We start from the raw sequence: 18,489 nt of genomic DNA, 5'->3' as shown, positions 1-18,489 counted from the left end.
GAAGAACATCAGGTTAGAATCATTTTGGTCGCCAAGATAAAAGAGACCATGGCAGCTCAGCCGGGGAGCCAAACTACTGAGGAATGGCCTGCTTCTGCCCTTGAGACCCAACCTGGGATACCAATTCTCATCTCTCAGCCAAAGCTAACAAGTTTCATAGTTCTACAACGCCATAAAATGAGGAATGGCTTCACAGATTCATGGATAGTGAAGAGTTTGGTCAAATCAGCTACCTCTACCCCTACCGCTTCCCCCCAAAAAGGACCCGCCACCATCCCTCTTTCTCATACTTAACCCTGTATCCTGACTGGCAAGGGGCCTTGACTAGGTGGTCCAGGGGCCGTGCCAACTCTCATGCTCTCTGACTTTCCTCTGAATCTAAATACCAACACGCTGGTCGGTCCAGAGGAAAAGCAGCAGAGAGCTGATGGCAAGGCTTCCAGAGCTCACCTACCCACCACCCCTTTCTTGGGGGAGACAAGTCAGACTCACAGCGCCACCCGATGGGAGAAACCAGAGCTATGAGGCCCCCTGAGGTGCTGCCTCAGTCAGGGACCCAGAACAAAGCAAGAGCAAGATCATGAGGGACCCGGGACATGGCCCCTCACAAGCTAGCTTCCATGGGTGCTGACTAGACTTCCCAGCTCTGAAGGCTCCCCCCCAAGGCCAACAACCTTTGAGGTCTGGTTCGGGAAAAGCAGGGCTAGGCTCATACCAACAGAGCCGCCTTTCATGGGATGGAGACTTCACCGCTTTTCACCCCACCGTCCCCATAAGGGGGACAAACACAACTAGGTGCAGGCCCCTCCTGGCAACTGACCTTCCTTCACAGATGGGGCGCGTCGTCTCGTCCTTTTTCGCCCTTTGTGATCTTCTTCCAGAATCTTGTCATCAAAGCCTGTGAGCTCAATGGTCTCAGACTGACTCGTGGGTCCGGCAGAAAACCATTCGGGCTCCTCTTCTGTATAGGAATCATTTCTTCTGCGCTCTCCAAAGACACGCTTGCTGTCTCCAAATTCTCTCTAATAGAACAAAGAAAAGAACAGAGGCATTACAAAGGGGCCCCTGCCAGCCACCCTGTGTCAATCCCAAGCAGTGCTATGACCCCAAAACCTGCACAGAGGCAACACAAGTGATTCCCGGGCACCCACGAAAGACGCACCCTGAAACGCTTATCTTTGTAGTCTCTCTCCCGGTCTCTCGAGTCTCGGCAGTCCCTCAAGTCTTTATCCCCACTGCGGTGGTCCTTATAAGAGATGATCCTTCCACTGCCAATCCTACGGCCTCCCATCATGCGGATGCCATCGCTGTCCTTCTCCAACGGGCTCCCTGATCTCCGGGAGCTGACCGAGGTCGTGACATGACAGCCCCCTCCAAAACTGCGTCTCTGGGGACTTAGAACAACATCTAAATCATCTTCTTTTACCCGCTCTCTTGGATCTGTTATAAAAAAAAAAAAAAAAAGGCAGGGGGAGGAACAACAACAGCATTACGTTCCTCTTTGTGGGACCCTACAGAGCAAACAAGGCTACCGTCAGTCAAAAAGGCAGGAATGCTTTCCATTTTAAACAGAGAGAGTGCACGGGTTCTGCTTTTCTTCCCGAGAACGTTCATTGTCACAATTCTATGAAATCTGGACCATCAAGAAAACAACAAATACTGTGGCCCAACAATTAAGGCATCCAGTTTTCCTACAAGACACTTGCATCAGCTCGCTGTGGCCACAACTGTGAAGGCCCATCTCATGCTGAGCAAACCAAAATCCCTCAATAAATCACATCCTCTCTGTAAAATGCTCGGAAAGCAGACAACTCCCTTCTCAGGCAGAATGTCTGTGGAGGCCACCACTGTCCAAGCCCTAGTCTGTTGCTACCTGTGGATTTTACTTCAAGCTACTGTTATCACAACCTCAGTGAAAGGGATTCCAAAGCAGACTAGACTGCTGGGGGAATTGGGGCTAAGGCCCGACTCTGCAGTTCTCCTGCAGGAATGAGGCCGGACCCCGGCCTCCAAAGGGCCCAGAAGAGCTGAATGGACAGGACGGTTTCCCAATTAATGAAAATCTTTCCTGGCAGGAAAACTTGGGGACCACCATCTTCCCCAAGGGTCCTGTACATTCCTATCAAGGTTCTGGGAACTTGGATGTTGACAACCATTCCATCTTCATTTTTATTAACCTCGAGCATTTTCTGTGATTATCTGTCACTGTGACCCACAAAGAAAGGGTTCAAAGGCTTTCAGGAGCCTATGTTCAAGAAAGCCCTGTTCTGACTAGTTGAGGGATCCGTAATCTCTTCGAATGGGGCTTTCCCGCCCACAAGGCCTCTGCCTGCCGCCCCCTTGCCAACAGAGGCTTACCTGCCGCCTTCCGCATCAGGGGCCTCTCCAAGTCCAGCTCTTTCTTGAAGTTTTCTACCGGAGAGCTCCGCCCTGAGGTTGGGTAAAGGGACGCGTGCCACTTCTCAGGATCCCAGACGCCATCGCTGCAGGCCAAGGGAAAACATTCAAGTCATGATACTGAGGAAAGGCAGGGGGTCCATCCTGACCCCAGGTTTGTGGGCAATCTGGAGATGGGCAGGGCAGCAGAACAAGCGCTAGCGTGGCCTCCCTCTACACTTCTGCAGTCAGGGCTGTCTTGGTTGTCCCTGCCTTCCCAATGCCCACTCAGAAGAGCACATACCTAAGGCTGCCCTTTCCTCCAAAGACCGTCCCCAGAAAGCCCGCCTCTCCCCTCCAGGGCTAGGCACAGCCCGGGACCCAGAGGCAGCCACCAAAGGACTAACAGTTGTTTGGGATTTTATTTCTCCTCCTTTAGGAGGAAAGCCTGCCTCCTAACAGCTAGTAAGTACCGAATCCTAGAGCACACCAGAGTACCGGCTCTGTGCTCTCGTTAGAGATGGCTCCCAAGAATTCCAATCCCCTGCTAGGTGACCAAGTCATCTGTGATTGGTCTGTTCGATTATCCCCTCCAAGTATATTTTTATGTTTACCTTTGAGGAAACTAACACCGACCGAGATTCAGTGCCTTGCCTAGAGCCAAGCTGAGAAGTGTCTAAGGCTAGATTTGAACTCAGGTCTCCCCAGTTCCAGACCCAGCATTCTGTGCATGAGGCCACCCCCAGCTGTCTAACTTTAAATAGGGAGAGGCATTTTCACAGCCACCCAGCTTTTTCTGGAAACGACAGTTGGGGCAAAGTGGAAAAAGAAAAGTTTTCAATGGGGCCTGTCTTTATTACTGAAGAGAAGTGGCTTGGACCCTTGAGAAGCAGCCAAAGAAAGAAAGAAGGCACTTTCTCGCTGTTTTCTAGATGAGGGGATGGGGGAAGAGGGAAGGGGGAGAGACACTGAGACACACAGGGGTCTCCCTGCAGGAAACTGGGGAGAGGGTGAGCTATGGAAACATTAGGCAATTAACAGCCGACACAGGGAGACACAGTATTTGTCTATTACAACATAAAACACATGGCTGCATTCAGACAGTTCTAATATGATGCAGTGGCAGATAAAAGCTGTCTCAAAAGCTGGCAAGAAAGAAATGAGAGAGACACATACACACAGACAGGGAGAGAGAGAGAGAGGCATGGCCGGTGAGAGAGAGAGAGAGAGAGAGAGAGAGAGAGAGAGAGAGAGAGAGAGAGAGAGAGAGAGAGACTACTAAGGAGGCTGAAGACCAAATATCTGTTCGTAATAATTACAAAGATCCTTCTCATTACAATCTAAATACGGCAAACCTTCCTTTTGCTCCAAAATTAGAAATGTAGTTATTGCCCAAGTGTCAACCACAGCAAGAAAATCTCTCAAAAAGAGAGAGTCAAATAGTAAACATACCTGTCATACTTCTCAGAAAGGCATGAAGGCCGTTGTTTAGAATGAGGGCGTTCTTTAATGTCCAAAAGTTCCTCCTGAAAAGAGAATTAAACGTGCTGCTCTGAATCACACTTACAAAGACATAGATCACCGAGTTATAGCTGCCTCATTCCTGAATATGCCTCTTACACATATTAAAATCTAACATATGAGACAGTCCAAATGGCACGAGGAAAGAAGCTGACTCTCAGAACAGCCAATCCGGTTCTGATGAACATGTCTGTGCTTCTTCCGTGCAGGGCAAAGATCATCTTTCAGTGACACAGAAACTATTAATGGCAAGAAAGCTCCACTACCCAAATGCTAACACACCTTCAAGGCAGCACCGGTTGCAACAGTAAGGGAAGAAAAACTGTATCCTATTTAGTGCTACTTCACCAAAAGGCATTTTAGAAAAGAGCAGAAGGAACCCTAACAATTCCCAGTGAGATGCTCGCCACTGCGCTGGCACCTGAGACCCTCTCCTAAGTGGTAGTGTTTCACATGACCAAAAGCCACCCAGTCTCTTTTGAGAGGGGACCCGAGTCCTCTGGGAGAACGCCGTCACCACTTCCATTTCAGAGGTGTGGAAGTCCTCCCTATGCAGGGTTTAGCAGGAGTAGACAGGCCTAGGTTTCTAATATCTCCCCTGCAAAACCAGCTAAGACTCAAGCAACAAAACCACCAGATCTGAGATCCAAGAAATCATTTCCCAAGAGAACTCAGTGGAGGCTCAGCCTATTACAAGGGCTAAGAGTCTCCCTTTGGTCAATCCCACCTCCTCAACTCCAGCCAGCCTCCTCACTGAGGCCCTTTGTGAGCACCCGCCTGCCTTTCTGTCCCTCGGGCTCCAGAGCCCAAGCTGACAAGTCTCTAATGCCAAACAACTCCTTTCCAGACACTGCAGTAGCTCCCTATAAAATACGGGCTCTGATGTTTGGCCTTCAAAGCCCTTCTTGGCCAACGAGACCGGTCTACTGCCAGTCCTCATAACAACCTCCCAGCTCTCATTTCAGCACCTCTGCATGCCTCAACTTCCCAACTCCTGATGGCCATCTTTCCAGCTTAAAACAGTTAAGTTATGATATATAGGTTTTCACTTCGCGCCACCCCCCCCCCATGTATCCATACAACTGAATTTACTAACTCCTTGAAGACAGGGCCTAAGGATTCTGTTTGGTGCTTTCAACACATCTAGCAGAGAATGGTGCATGAACTGGACATTAATGAAATGCTTGTTGCTAATGACCTGACAAGAACATCCAGCGGCTGACTCTTTAGGGTAATGAAAAGGGTGAAAAAAGCTGCAACATGAAGAAGATTCAAATTACCTGTTCACCTCTGGTGAATATATATAAACTTACAAATAAAAGTCCCATACCTTCTATTACAACATTGACAATACTTCCCCATAAAACAGGGGAAAGAGGACAGGGCCGTCAGCTGTTTTCAATGTATTTAGTTTAATAAACAGAGCTTCACTCTAGGGTACCCAGATCTCAAATACAGGCAAGGCCAGGCTGGAGTTCATCCCTAACTGAACATATTTGAGCAAGTCTGCTTCAACCCTCTATAAGCCTCACAAAAGGGGGAGAGCTCATCCAATCCTCACACAGGATTCTGAGAGCAGCAGTGCCCCCCCCCCAAATCTGAGGATCACTACACAAGGAAAACTGAAGCTGCCCTTTCCAGTTTCTCTTGGAAGAAGAATTCGATCCTTCCAGTTACCTTCTGGTTCTTGGTTGAGAAGACCACTTTCATCCTAAGCAGGAGGAGTACTTTGTCCTTAAGAGCCCAGGAGAACCCAAACCTGCACCAGGGTTCCCAAAAAGAAGCATGCTGCAGATGGGGTGTTTTAGCAGAATCAATCGTGCCGCTAGGGCAGCTGGGGGAAGGGCTTTCAAGGACACTGCAAAAAGGGGTTTCTTTCTTTCTTTTTTTTTTATTTAAGGGGTCTGTTTCTTGAGGCTGTCTCCATTCATAAAGATCTAGGAAGACAGAGCTGCCACTGAAAGGAAATGCTTAGTCCGGCTGCTACCATTCTCCTCCTAGTCCAACCTCCATTGAGCCCTACAGTGATTTTTCTAAAGTAGGGTCTATGTCACTCCCTCTACAATAAAAGTGGCTCCCTATCACTTCCAGGATCAAATGCAAAATCAGTTGGTGTTCCAAGTCCTGCTTGATTTAGCCCCTACCCTATCTTCCTCCTCCTACAACACTGGCCTCCACCTCCTGACTCCTAGCATTGGCTCTGGCCACAGTGCTTCCCCTTCCTTCAGGTCCCAGTTGAGGTCCCATCTTCTACAGAAGGCTGCTGCCAACAGCCCTTAACTCTGGGGCTTTCTCCCAATGACTCCCTCCAGGTGATCCTTTCTGCAGATTGTCCACTCGGCTCTTTGTATACTGCCTCCTCATATTCCAGGACAAGAACCTGGAATGTTTGTATCCTCCACACTAGGCACACAATAAGTTTTTAAAAAATGTTTACTGACTAATGTTCCTTCAAACAACGAAACTTCAGAAGTGAACATTAAATGCATTTTGTGGAATTCTAAGCACTTTCCTCACAACAACCCTTGCAGGCCTATGAGTCCAGGAGAACGCAAAGTTCTGCTAAGTCCAAGACAAACTGACAAAGAAGCGTGGCTCCTCGGCAGGCTTCTGGGGCGAGTCACCTCTGAGGAAAGGTCCTTCGTGTTTTGCCTGTCTTCACATGTATAATTGATGGCATAATGCCTGTCCTTTCAAGGAACTGGGGAACTGCAACAGGGAGGGGAGAGAATTCAGAAAACATTTTTTAAAAACAGATGATAAAAATCCTAGAGGTTTTTTTAATCAAGTCACTCAGCGGTTAATAAAAAGAGAATTGAAATACATGACCGATGAAGCAAATTCCAAGTGATGGATTTGGAAAGAAATAGGAATTTTTTTGTAAGCAAGTACTATATGTATTCTTCAGCTTTCAATATTAAGGTTTACAAAATACTTTATGTAAACTAATTTGATTTGTACAGAAACTCTGTGAAGTATATACTACACGAATCACCTACATGTGACAGAAGAAAAAAAAAAAACAGGAACAAAAAATGACTTAAGAGGGGTTTCCTGGCGGAAGTGTCAGACTGAAAGCAGGCCTCTCTTGCCTGCCTCACTTGCCCCACACCAGGTTGCCTCTATAAAGAGAAGTTCATAGCTTATTTTAGAAATGAGAGTTTCATTGTGGCTGCTCATTCTGGGGTCCTAGACTCATACTAGAAAAGGGCTGGAAGGGGCTTTGGAGAAGATGACCTAATACAGTGGTCCTCAAACTTTTTAAATAGGGGGCCAGTTCACTGTCCCTCAGACTGTTGGAGGCCAGACTATAGTAAAAACAAAACCTCACACTGTCTCCGCCCCTCAGCCCATTTACCATAACCCGGGAGGGCCGCAGTTTGAGAACCCCTGACCTAATATAATCCTCTCAATCTCACAGTGAAAAAAAATTAAATTCTCCAAGGGGCAGTGCCGGCCCAAGGTCAAGTGGCTAATAAACAGCTAAATTTTAGCTACAGGCTCTGCCCAAGGCCTTGTAACACCATGAAATTAGACCAGATGATCTTTGCTTTAAAGGTCAGAACCCCATCCTTGGAATGGGATTCCAAGAATTCCTGAGTTTCCTTAAGAAACTCAACTCTAAAATAGGAAACTGATAACTTGAAATTGAAAAGCTTCTGTACAAACAACATTAATGAATCTAGGCTAAGAAGGAATGAAGGGGAGGGGGGGAATCTTTGTCTCAAACTTCTGATGAAAATTTGGTATCTAAGATGTAGAAACAACTAAGAAGTCAGTAAATAAATATATATATGCACACATACACACATATATGTATATTAAAAAAACAAAATAGATATTCCACAATAGATAAAACAGTCAAAGGCTATGGATAGTTTTCAAAAGAACTGCAAAATACTCAGAAGCACAAGGAAAAAGCTACAAATCACTAAGAGAGAGAAATGCAAATCAAAACAATCCAGAGGTTCCGCGCCTCACACCTTGCAAATTGGTAAAGATGCCAAAAAATAGCAAGTCCATGTTGGAGAAGCTATGAAGCGATAAGCACCTTAATATATACATTGTTAGTAGAGCTATGAAACAGTATTAGCATTATAAAAAGCCATTTCAAATAAAGTAACTAAAATGTTTCTTTGATCAAAAGAGTCTATTACTTGCCTTATAGCTCAAGGAAGCCATTGGTAAAAAGTCTTCCCAGACTCCAAATTATTTTCGATAGTATTTTTTTTGTGACAACAAAGACTTGGAAATAAAGTAAATGCCCATCGATTGGGAAATGACTAAACAAACTGTGGTATAAGAATGTAATAGATTCCTATTGTGCTATAAGAAATGCCGTACGTGAGGAATACAGAGAAGCCTGGAAAGATCTGTAAGAACAGTCAAGGAAACAAAAGATAGACATAACAAAATGATCAAGTTCAAGTGGGACTCCAATGAAAAAAGATGAGAAGAGGACCCCCCCCCTCACCTATCCCTTCATAGAAGTAGAAAGTCCATGGGTACACTGCACAGATAGTCAGATTTTCTTAATCTATTGATAAGTTTTGCTAATGTTTTTTCCTCTCAAAAAAAAAAAAAAAAAAAATCCAATTTATCATAAAGGATGGCTCTCAGAGGAGGAGGGATACATGGATTACGAGGAGAATCAGAAAATATCAATAGAAATATTAAAAAAAAAAAATGCTCAAGCATCACTTCCCTAGAAATGACTTATCTCAAATTCTCCAGGAAAAAATACTTTGTTCAAAAACAAAAAATAAAACAAGAAAAAAAAACCAAAAAAAACCACAAAATCTTCTGGCAACATAACCCTCAGACAGATTCATGACAAAAACACTGCCTCGGCTTCCACTGAACAGTTTCTATTTACAGAGAAACAGGGATCCCAAACTTTTTAAGGCTATTCCTGTGCCTCTTGGCTCCCAATACTGTCTTCTTTTTCACTCATTCTTCACTATTAAAAACAAGTTAAGAAGGTTGCCATGCCATGGACCCACATTTAACACCACATACTAAGATAAGATCAAAATGGGTCCAAGATTTAGGCATAAAGAACGAGATCATAAATTAGAGGAACATAGGATAGTTTACCTCTCAGACTTGTGAAGGAGGAAGGAATTTGTTTCCAAAGGAGAACTAGAGATCATTATTGATCACAAAATAGAAAATTTTGATTACATGGAATTAAAAAGCTTTTGTACTAACAAAACTAATGCAAACAAGATTAGAAGGGAAGTAACAAATTGGGAAAACATTTTTACAGTTAAAGGTTCTGATAAAGGCTTCATCTCCAAAATATACAGAGAATTGACTTTAATTTATAAGAAATCAAGCCATTCTCCAATTGATAAATGGTCAAAGGATATGAACAATTTTCAGATGATGAAATTAAAACTATTTCCACTCATATGAAACAGTGTTCCAAATCACTACTGATCAGAGAAATGCAAATTAAGACAACTCTGAGATACCACTACACACCTGTCAGATTGGCTAAGATGACAGGAACTAATAATGATGAGTGTTGGAGGGGCTGTGGGAAAACTGGGACACTGATGCATTGTTAGTGGAGTTGTGAAAGAATCCAACCATTCTGGAGAGCAATCTGAAATTATGCCCAAAAAGTTATCAAAATGTGCATACCCTTTGACCCAGCAGTGCTACCACTGGGCTTATATCCCAAGGAAATACTAAAGAAGGGAAAGGGACCTGTATGTGCCAAAATGTTTGTGGCAGCCCTTTTTGTAGTAGCTAGAAACTGGAAAATGAATGGATGTCCATCAAATGGAGAATGTTGGGTAAATTATGGTATATGAAGGTTATGGAATATTATTGTTCTGTAAGAAATGACCAGCAGGATGAAAACAGAGAGGCTTGGAGAGACTTAAATCAACTGATGCTGAGTGAAATGAGCAGAACTAGGAGATCATTATACACTTCAACAATGATACTGTATGAGGATGTATTCTGATGGAAGTGGATATCTTCAACATAGAGAAGAGCTAATCCAATTCCAACTGATCAATGATGGACAGAATCAGCTACACCCAGAAAAGGAACACTGGGAAAGGAGTGTAAACTGTGAGCATTGTTTTTTTTGTTTTGTTTTGTTTTTCTTCCCAGATTATTTTTACCTTCTGAATACAATTCTTCCTTTGCAACAACAACAACAAAATTCAGTTCTGCACATATATATTGTACCTAGGATATACTATAAGATATTTAATATGTATGGGAATGCCTGCCATCTAGGGGAGGGGATGGAGGAAAGGAGGGGAAAAATTCAGAACAGAAGGGAGTACAAGGGATAATGGTGTTAAAAAAAAAAAAAAAAATTACCTATGCATATGTACTGTCAAAAAAAAATGTAATTATAAAATTAATAAAAAAAAAAAAGAATGTTGCCATGCTCTAAATGAATATGAAGAACCCAGAAAAGTATGACAAAACTTAAACTATTGCAGAGTAAAAATCAGGAAGATAATATATATATTTTTTATTTATTTAGAATTTTTTTCCCCACAGTATATATGCATGAGCAATTTTTTAAAATAACATTATCCCTTGTATTCATTTTTTCCAAATTATCCTCCCCCTCCCTCCACTCCCCCCCCCATGACAGGCAATCCCATACATTTTACACGTGTTACAATATAACCTAGATACAATATATGTGTGTAAATACCATTTTCTTGTTGCACATTAAATATTAGATTCCGAAAGTATAAGTAACCTGGGCAGACAGATATTAGTGCTAACAATTTACATTCACTTCCCAGTGTTCCATCTCTGGGTGTAGTTATTTCTGTCCATCATTGATCAACTGGAAGTGAATTGGATCTTCTTTATGTTGAAGATATCCACAGGAAGATAATATATACAATAATGGAAAGGTAAAATGTTTTTAAAAGGGAGAGAAAATGAAGGTAATTTACATGGCATTCATTAAAATGATCAAATGGAACCAAAAGAGTCAAGGCAAAGGGCTTTTATTAAGCGCCTGCTATGAGGGCAGACTGAACAAAGACTGGGACCCAAAGTAGGAGTATGACAGGGACAAAGGGTGCCTGCCTTCGAGGAGCTTCCCATCCCCATGGAGAAGTACAAGCAAACCAGTTCTGGGTGCGGCAGGAGGCACTCTCCCTCGCTCCAGGAGTCCTCCCTTCCCGGCAGAGCTGGCAGCCCTCGGGTGTGGACAGTGCCCGTCCTACCTGTCTCTGTGGTGGTGGGGGGTCAGTTTTACTTGCCCTTTTAACAAAAGCAAGGGAGGCAGGGCAAGAGAAAAACCAAGGTGACACAAAAACAAGGGTCAAGAGACAGAATTGAAAGAAAAAACAGGGAAACGTGGAAATACATTGTTAGCACTTGCTGACTGATTTCACTTGAGGGCATCCGCCTTGTGTTCTTAGTGATTCTTCCCCAGGGAGAAGATAACATAGGGAAAAGGCAAGGAGATGCCCCAGAACAAGAGATCTGGGTTCCAATACGCTGGCTGGGGGACCCAGCAAGTGGTTTCCCCTCAAATTAACCTAAGTGCAGAGGCATTGGGGGGTTCCAGAGAGAGTGGGGTCTAGTGTCAGGAAGAGCTGTCTTCAAACCTGGCTTCCACTCCCACAGGGTAAGTGATCCTGCCATCCCCAGGAGTGGGGTGGATCTCCTGCCATCCCAGGGGAAGATCCCCTTCCACTACTTACAACACCATCCCAAAGGGGTAAAGTGTAAAAGTATTACAGAAAAGCTCCCTGTCATTGTAGAGGTGCCCACTGTTACAGGGAGTTCCTCATACAAAAGAAAACCAGTCCAGTCCCCATCCTAAGCCTGAGGCAAGTGATCAGATGAGGGACCCAGAAATCCAAAGAGATCAGGCAAGGCCTGGCTGGGTTCCTCTTAGGGGATGGGAAGATGGAGCAGGGCAGGGTTCACAGAAGTTCTTGGTCCCCCATCACACAAGGGAGGTTGCTGGAGCCCCAGCCTCAAGGGGGGGCCTGCTGTTCAGTACTTGGCATTGAAAAAAAAAAAAAAAAAAAAAAAACACCCAACAACAACCACAAACAAGACCTAAAGCAGGCTCTTCCCCTCCTCCAGGACTCTCCATCTTTTACCCCTGAATCCCCAAACCTTCCTTCTACCTGGGAGGCTCTAAGGCACTTAGGGCTTTTTGACATGCCTCAAGTATTAAGATTTATAGTTTCTAGACAAGCACATCACCAAAATGCATCTCCGGTAGCAGAAGCATCATTGTATCTAACAACCAGCTACCACAATCTATATCTGATCAATACACTGACCCTTGCAAAACCTTGTGTTCAAATTTTCCCCTCCTACCCCTCAATACCTCCCCTAGATGGTAAGTAATTCCCTTTCTTTTGAAAGAGTGCTTAAATCCAGACCCTCAATATCAGCCCGCTGCTGGTTTAAAAAGGCATCTCACATGATCTCCAAGTAAATCAATGGGCAACAAACAGTGGAGTAAATTCAGTCACCAATGATCCAAGATCTGAATAAAGTAAGGGCCTCAAAATTCCATTTGTTAAATCAAACTATAAAGATCCACTTTCAGCTCCTTAGCCTGGGAAGTCTTGGGTTTGGAGTCTAAGACTGCATGGGTCCAAGCCTCTCCTCTTTCTGTTTTTTTTTTTGTTTTTGTTTTTGTTTTTTTTTTAATTAATAATTTTTATTTACCAGATATATGCATGGGTAATTTTACAACATTAACAATTGCCAAACCCCTTGTTCCAATTTTTTCCCCCTCCCTCCCCCCACAGATGGCAGGTTGACCAATACATGTCAAATATGCTAGAGTATAAATTAAATACAATATATGTATACATGACCAAACAGTTGTTTTCCAGCTGTACTTCTGATGACCTTTTCTAGCTTCCTGTGACACACTACCATTTCAGAGGCACCAACAAGCAGAAATGACCAAAGGGGGGAAAAAAAAAAAAAAGACTGAGACAAACATCCTTAGATAAGCAGCCTACTACAGACACAAGATTGCCTGCTAACAAACATTAAGGTGGAAGTGAGAGGTACACTGCCACAGGACAAAGTCAACAGGAAGGCTACTCCACTCCTGAAGAGTTCCACTTTCCCTTGGGCGACTTGCTAGCCAGGAGTTTTTATGCTGGATTATCTAGGGTCCCTAAAACAGAGGGCTTGGGAACATGCTTATAACATTTAAACATTTAAAACAAAACGTCCACTTTGCGATAACTTACTGTTCGTACTTTAAAATTAGAGCTATAAAAACCTCCACATGAAGATTCTCAACAAGATGTAATAAATACACTTGGACATCTTTCTAAAGAGAAAACATGCATAATTTCTCATTAGCTAGATCATCTCCAAGCCTTCCAACAACCCACAGGTTAGCAAAAGGAAAAGTCGATCAGGATCTAAGGATGGTTGAACCATCTCAGAGAAGACATCTGAATTTGAATTATGTACATCAGCCCTTCTACTTGGTTCTTGGCAAAGTTCTATTTCATGTATCCAATGAGAGAATCTTTACCTGAGGCATTCAAGTGCAAACTTTTATATTGCTACAGTATGGAAACTCCTTCCACCTCTAGGAGTGTCTCTCCAATTTAGTAAGAAGGGCTGGGGAGCTGTCCAGGGTCTCATGGCTAGTAAGAGGTAGAATTTTGAATCCAAGTCTTCCTACTTTCAAGCTCATTGCATTCAGAGACCAGAACACTAGCACACTGTCCCATGTCCATTTTTGGAGCAAATGCCAAGAACAAACTAAAGCCTATAACATTGAAACATTTGATTCCCGTAATCCAAGGGAAGAACATGTAGCCTGTTATCAAAGGCAAGTCCCCTTCCACCAGTCATGATTCTCGCTTTTGCCATTCACATGCACTCCCAACCCCCAATAACATACTACCTATCCCACTCCAATTTACCACTGAGCTCATTAACCACTGTAGAAACACCTGGTCTGAGGAAGAAATGGTTAGGGAAATGAGGAAAAATTATCTTTTACCTCATCTCACTCAGAAAAAAAGCCTGTGATACCATCTTTCAGAACCACTTGTATACCAAAGAGCTAATGCAGAAGGATACCCTGATTACTCTGACCTCATAATTCAGTCCTTCTGACACTTCCCCACTGATCGATCTCAAAACTGATTGTTCAAAAACCACTGGCATAACAAGGTCCCTATGTACTTGTCAGATGTAGTGAAATTCAGGTGAAGTCTTAAGGATTACTTATATTCAAGAGTAATACATTTCCAAAACCTGTTTTGGAGATTTCTCTAAGCTAAATTTTAAAAAAACTTTATTTAATATTTTGGTTTGGGTGATATGAAAGTTTTAAGAGCCAAAACTCACACACAAAAACTGAGATATACTCACAGAATCATAGGATTTAGAACAGCAAATGACCTTAGATGACCAATTCCAATTTTCTGATTATTTATGGAAAAGGAAACCAAGATCCAGAATAAGAGACCTGTTCAAGGTCCCCCAGGTTGGCAGGCAGGATGGGAAGCTATGTCTGTGGTCTCTAAAACCCAGCACTCTAAGGCCACACTTCAGATAAAACAGACACTCATTGATGCAATGATGCAGAACAGGCCGGGTCGGAGAGGGGAATAGATTATCAATCTTTTAATTTCACTTCCTATGGCCACATTTTAGTGAAACAATTTGTGTCCCCTGAAACAAGATTTGAACATTTGGAAATGTGGCACAAAGCACCTTGAACCAAACCTGAAATTCCCTGGTTTCAGAAGTAAAGTTTTTGTACTCGGAAGCAGCTAAAGTGATGAAGGCTCACTGAGAACCCAAGCTTTGCTCCAATACTTCCTCTATGGGTAAGCAATCAGCTCCCTAAACCCACTGTCATCCTCTCTACAAACAATCTGGTGAAGCACATGCAGAGAGCCAAGTGCTTTAGCCCTCAAGTGCTCCTTATCAAAGAAGATTGTTTCCCCCATCAAACCTATACCAAAGTGTTTCAAAATCATTTTCCTTTGACATAAATTTTTACATATGGAGAAGTCATACCTTCCCGCTCACATGCCTATTTGATAAACTAAAATATGGAGCAATTAAAAAGGCATTTTCAAAGCTATCAAAATGGGTACTAGTCAAGTCAACTAGCTTGCAAGACAGAAAATTCAACCAAGATGATGAACCAGTGGAAGGGGGGAAAAAAAAATCGTATCTGTCACTCTTGTTCAACTACTAAATTTTTTATATTATTGAGGAGGAGGGGGGAAAATCCAGGTGAAGTGACTTGCCCAGAGTCACGCAGCTCGAGTCTGAAGCCAAATTTGAGCTCAGGTCCTGCTGACTCCAGGGCCAACGATCTATTGCACCACCCAGCTGCCCCTCCTTTGTATTTATTGAAACAACCTGCTAAATAACAGATTTTGGAGCAAATGATTTTGTGGGTCTGGTTTCCTGTAAAAAAAAATTTTTAAACCACAAGCAAAACCAAAAGGTACGCTGAGGAACAATACTTAATCTTAACTTTTTAACACAGGAATGGCTATGGCGAGGAGCAGAAAGCAAGGGGAAACCCACGCTCAACAGCATTAGCATCCACAGAGACGCCCGGGACCGGAGCTGCTCAGCTGCTTCCCATTGGTTCTCACTTGAACCTCAACCACTTTACCACAGATCCCTTAGCCTGCTAAATTAGATCTGACCCAGAGAAAGAACAGGGATACAAGAGAGTTTCTTCCAATAATGCAGAGTTACTGAGTGTGTTAAAGCACTCTAGATATTCTCACCAGCATTAATATTTCTCATGGGCAACTGAAGTGCAATGGCCTCCTGTTAATGTCTTAGATCCGCTAGGCAGCCCTATCCCCCTATAATGAAAATAAAGTCAGAGTAGGAAAGTCTGCAAAGCTTTTCCCCCGGAAAACACGGAAAGGCTAAAGAATTATAAATGTCGTATAAGATCTTTCACCTGTAACTACCACAAAAATCTTTGAAACACTTTCTGGGCCCATTGTAACATTCTGTGTAACAATGACAAAACTTAAAAAAAAAAAGTTTCCAGTGCCTAATTTAGAATGTAAGGAAAAAACAAGGAAAAGGGGGGAAAACAACAAACCTCGTAGCCAATTAATCTGGACAAGCACATTAGACAGCATTCCTTTCAGGAACTAGGTCACCTCCTGAGAAAATATTCCACACAAGACACTCACGCTCTGGGGATCATCCCGGAGTTCATGTTCGCAGAACCACCTGCAGCAATAACACGCTAGTGCAGAACTTAGAGAATTTACCCAGCACTGTCCATAAAAAGCGCTTCCACACTGGAGTGAAGACGACTCCGCTGAGGAAGTACTCAGACCTAGCACTCGCTGCACAATTCAAAACCGTCACCTGTAATCAAAACCATCTCCCACATACAGAATACTAGCTGCTCAATGGTCTTTCCCACGGCCGACACCTGCTGTGGCGGGGCTTACTTTTGTGTACCGGTGTGGGGATTTCGATGCTGGCAGCTTCTTCAGCTCAAGGAAGGTTTCTCCGTTTTCCGCCTCTCCCACTCCTCTTCTATCCATGGCTATCTGCTGTGGGTCTTTAACTCTATGCACCTGAAAGGAAAAGCAGCGCAGGTTATGGCTCAATCTAAGGGGCTTTAGAGACTTCAGGGGCTCCTGCTCCCCTCCTAAGAGTTCACCGGGTGGCCGAGAAAACGAAAAGCAGTTTCCTGAACGGGAAAGTCCTTTAGCTTCCAGGTTAAGAAAATTGGGCACAGAGAAGGGACGTGGCTCCCAGAGCAGCACAGCCCGCAGCAGGCAGGCGCAGATAACCGGAGATTAGTCACTGCCAGAAGAGCGGAGGGGAAGTTTGGGGAGAAGAAAACTTCCCCCGTCAGTCCTAACTGCACGGCCCGGTTTAACGAGAGCCCAGCGTTCAAAGCAGACGCCGGGCACCGGCTGCCCCTCGTTACACGGGCTAGGCCGGACTTGAGTCCTCAGACCTGACCGAAGAAATCCCCGCCCCCAACTCGGGAAAGAAGGAATTGTAGCCTTCTTCCCCAGGGAAGAGAAAGGCCCGAGAATGGGAAGACTCCGAGCTTCCATTTGCCTTGGCCGCCCCCCCCCCCCACTCCTAGCTTCCCGGGGGAGTCCAGCAGCCCTGAGCTCCGCTCCAAGGGGAGCACTCCTCCAGGGGAGCCCTCTCCAAGGGGAGCACTCCTCCACGGGGGGGCCCGTTCCACGGGAAGCCCTCCGGGGGCCAAAGTCTGGCTTCACTCCCTCCGGCCGCCCGGCTGACCCCGCACAAGCCTTCCAGCCTGCCGGGACCGGACAGGGGCAGGAGCTCCCGCTGCCCCGGGTCCCTCCGGTCTCCGAGTGCTCGGACCTCCCCCCTCACCGCCCCCGCGGCGGCGGCCTACCTTAGAGAGGAGAGCAGAGGCTAGGCCCGCAGCCCACCCCGGCAGGGCCCCGCCCCCGCCCCGCCGCTCGGCCCCGGCTCGGCAGGAGGAAGCCCCCGGACCCGGGCAGACGCCGGGCTGGCCGCAGGCCCCTCCTCCCGGGGGCCGGGCCGCGCACTCACCGTGCGGAAAAGGGAGGCGGGCAGGGACGACGAGAGGAGCCCCTCAGCAGCGCCTCGGGCCGGGCTCGGCCCAGGCCCCGGCCCCGGCGCCGCCGCCGCCGCCACCGTCACGGCCGCCGTGCTGCCGCCCTGTGCTCGTCCGGCCTTCCTCGCCTTCGGCCCCGGCCCGGCCCGGCCCCGCGGCTGCCCCCGGCCCGCCCGCTAGCTCGCCCTCCTGCCCGCCTGGCTGCGCCTCGCGCCCCGAGCGAGCGTGAGCGCGACGGCGCGTGCGCAGGGAGGTCGAGGGACGAGGGCCGCCTCGAGCCTTCCGTGGGCCCCCCGCGCAGCCGCAGCCCCGCGCGCGCGCGCTCCCGAGCCCGGCTGACCCTCCCCCAGACACTCTCGGGCCGGGCCCCACTGCCGCCCCACCCTCCCCGGCTCCGAGCGCCAGATCGTTTGCTAGTTTCTTTTTCAGAGCTCTGAATCTGTCTCCCCTCAGCCGCCGTAACTGGGACCTTCACTCCGCCCCCTTTCCCCGCCCCTTTAATAACTCCCTCCACGCACCGGCCCTTGCGCTTGCGCCGGCATCGCCACGGCTGACAACACTCCGGCCTCCCCCGCCCCCTGTCCCCGGATAGGAGGTGTTCACGGGGGAGCCTGAACGGAAAGTGCAATTCTTTGCAAATTAAAGTGAGAGGGTCGTCATCCCGAGAGGGAGGATTCTCGCATTTTGACTGATTGCCCGCATCCAGCGGAGCAGATTTCGAAGTGAGAAGTGAAGGCTCCCGTCAGCTATAGTGAGAGCCAATGGTCGAGAGGGCGAGGGCCCCTCAGGCGTTCGGCGAGGGCAGGCCCGAGGGCCGGGAGCGCGCGGCGGGGGGCCCTCCCGACTCTGGCCGGGGCTCGGGCGCGCGCTGCCAGGCGTCAGTCTTTGCGTCCGCCTGTGCACGCGCTCAGGAGGGTGGCGCCTGAGAGGGAGGAAGGAGCCGGAGCCTTGACGTCCGGGCCACGCCTCCCCGGCTTCTGAAAGGCTTTCCAGCCTCTTCCTCCCTCCCCCATCCTGTGTTTACC

General features: G+C 46.2%; 1 protein-coding gene across 4 annotated transcripts in view; it reads right to left on the bottom strand.

Moving 5' to 3' along the window:
* The window catches only part of EIF4ENIF1 (eukaryotic translation initiation factor 4E nuclear import factor 1), a 43,772-nt gene extending 26,039 nt beyond the window's left edge, over positions 1–17,733 (bottom strand). For 2 of the 4 annotated variants that reach the window (XM_074293155.1, XM_074293166.1), the window contains exons 1-5: positions 16,344–16,472; positions 3,829–3,902; positions 2,359–2,483; positions 1,163–1,440; positions 821–1,022 (exon numbers count right to left, since the gene is read on the bottom strand). In XM_074293155.1, coding sequence (XP_074149256.1) covers positions 821–1,022; positions 1,163–1,440; positions 2,359–2,483; positions 3,829–3,902; positions 16,344–16,439 — 775 coding nt within the window. In that variant the 5' untranslated portion in view covers positions 16,440–16,472. Of the gene's footprint in view, positions 1–820; positions 1,023–1,162; positions 1,441–2,358; positions 2,484–3,828; positions 3,903–16,343; positions 16,473–17,278; positions 17,353–17,439 lie in introns of those variants that run through there. The other 2 variants (XM_074293138.1, XM_074293145.1) reach the window with 2 other exon arrangements.
* Positions 17,734–18,489: the final 756 nt, after the last annotated feature.

Source organism: Sminthopsis crassicaudata, chromosome 1 (assembly GCF_048593235.1).
Source record: "Sminthopsis crassicaudata isolate SCR6 chromosome 1, ASM4859323v1, whole genome shotgun sequence".
In the NCBI taxonomy this organism is placed as follows: domain Eukaryota; kingdom Metazoa; phylum Chordata; class Mammalia; order Dasyuromorphia; family Dasyuridae; genus Sminthopsis; species Sminthopsis crassicaudata.
Note: the sequence above shows the minus strand (reverse complement) of the source record. Positions and strands in the feature narration are given on the sequence as shown.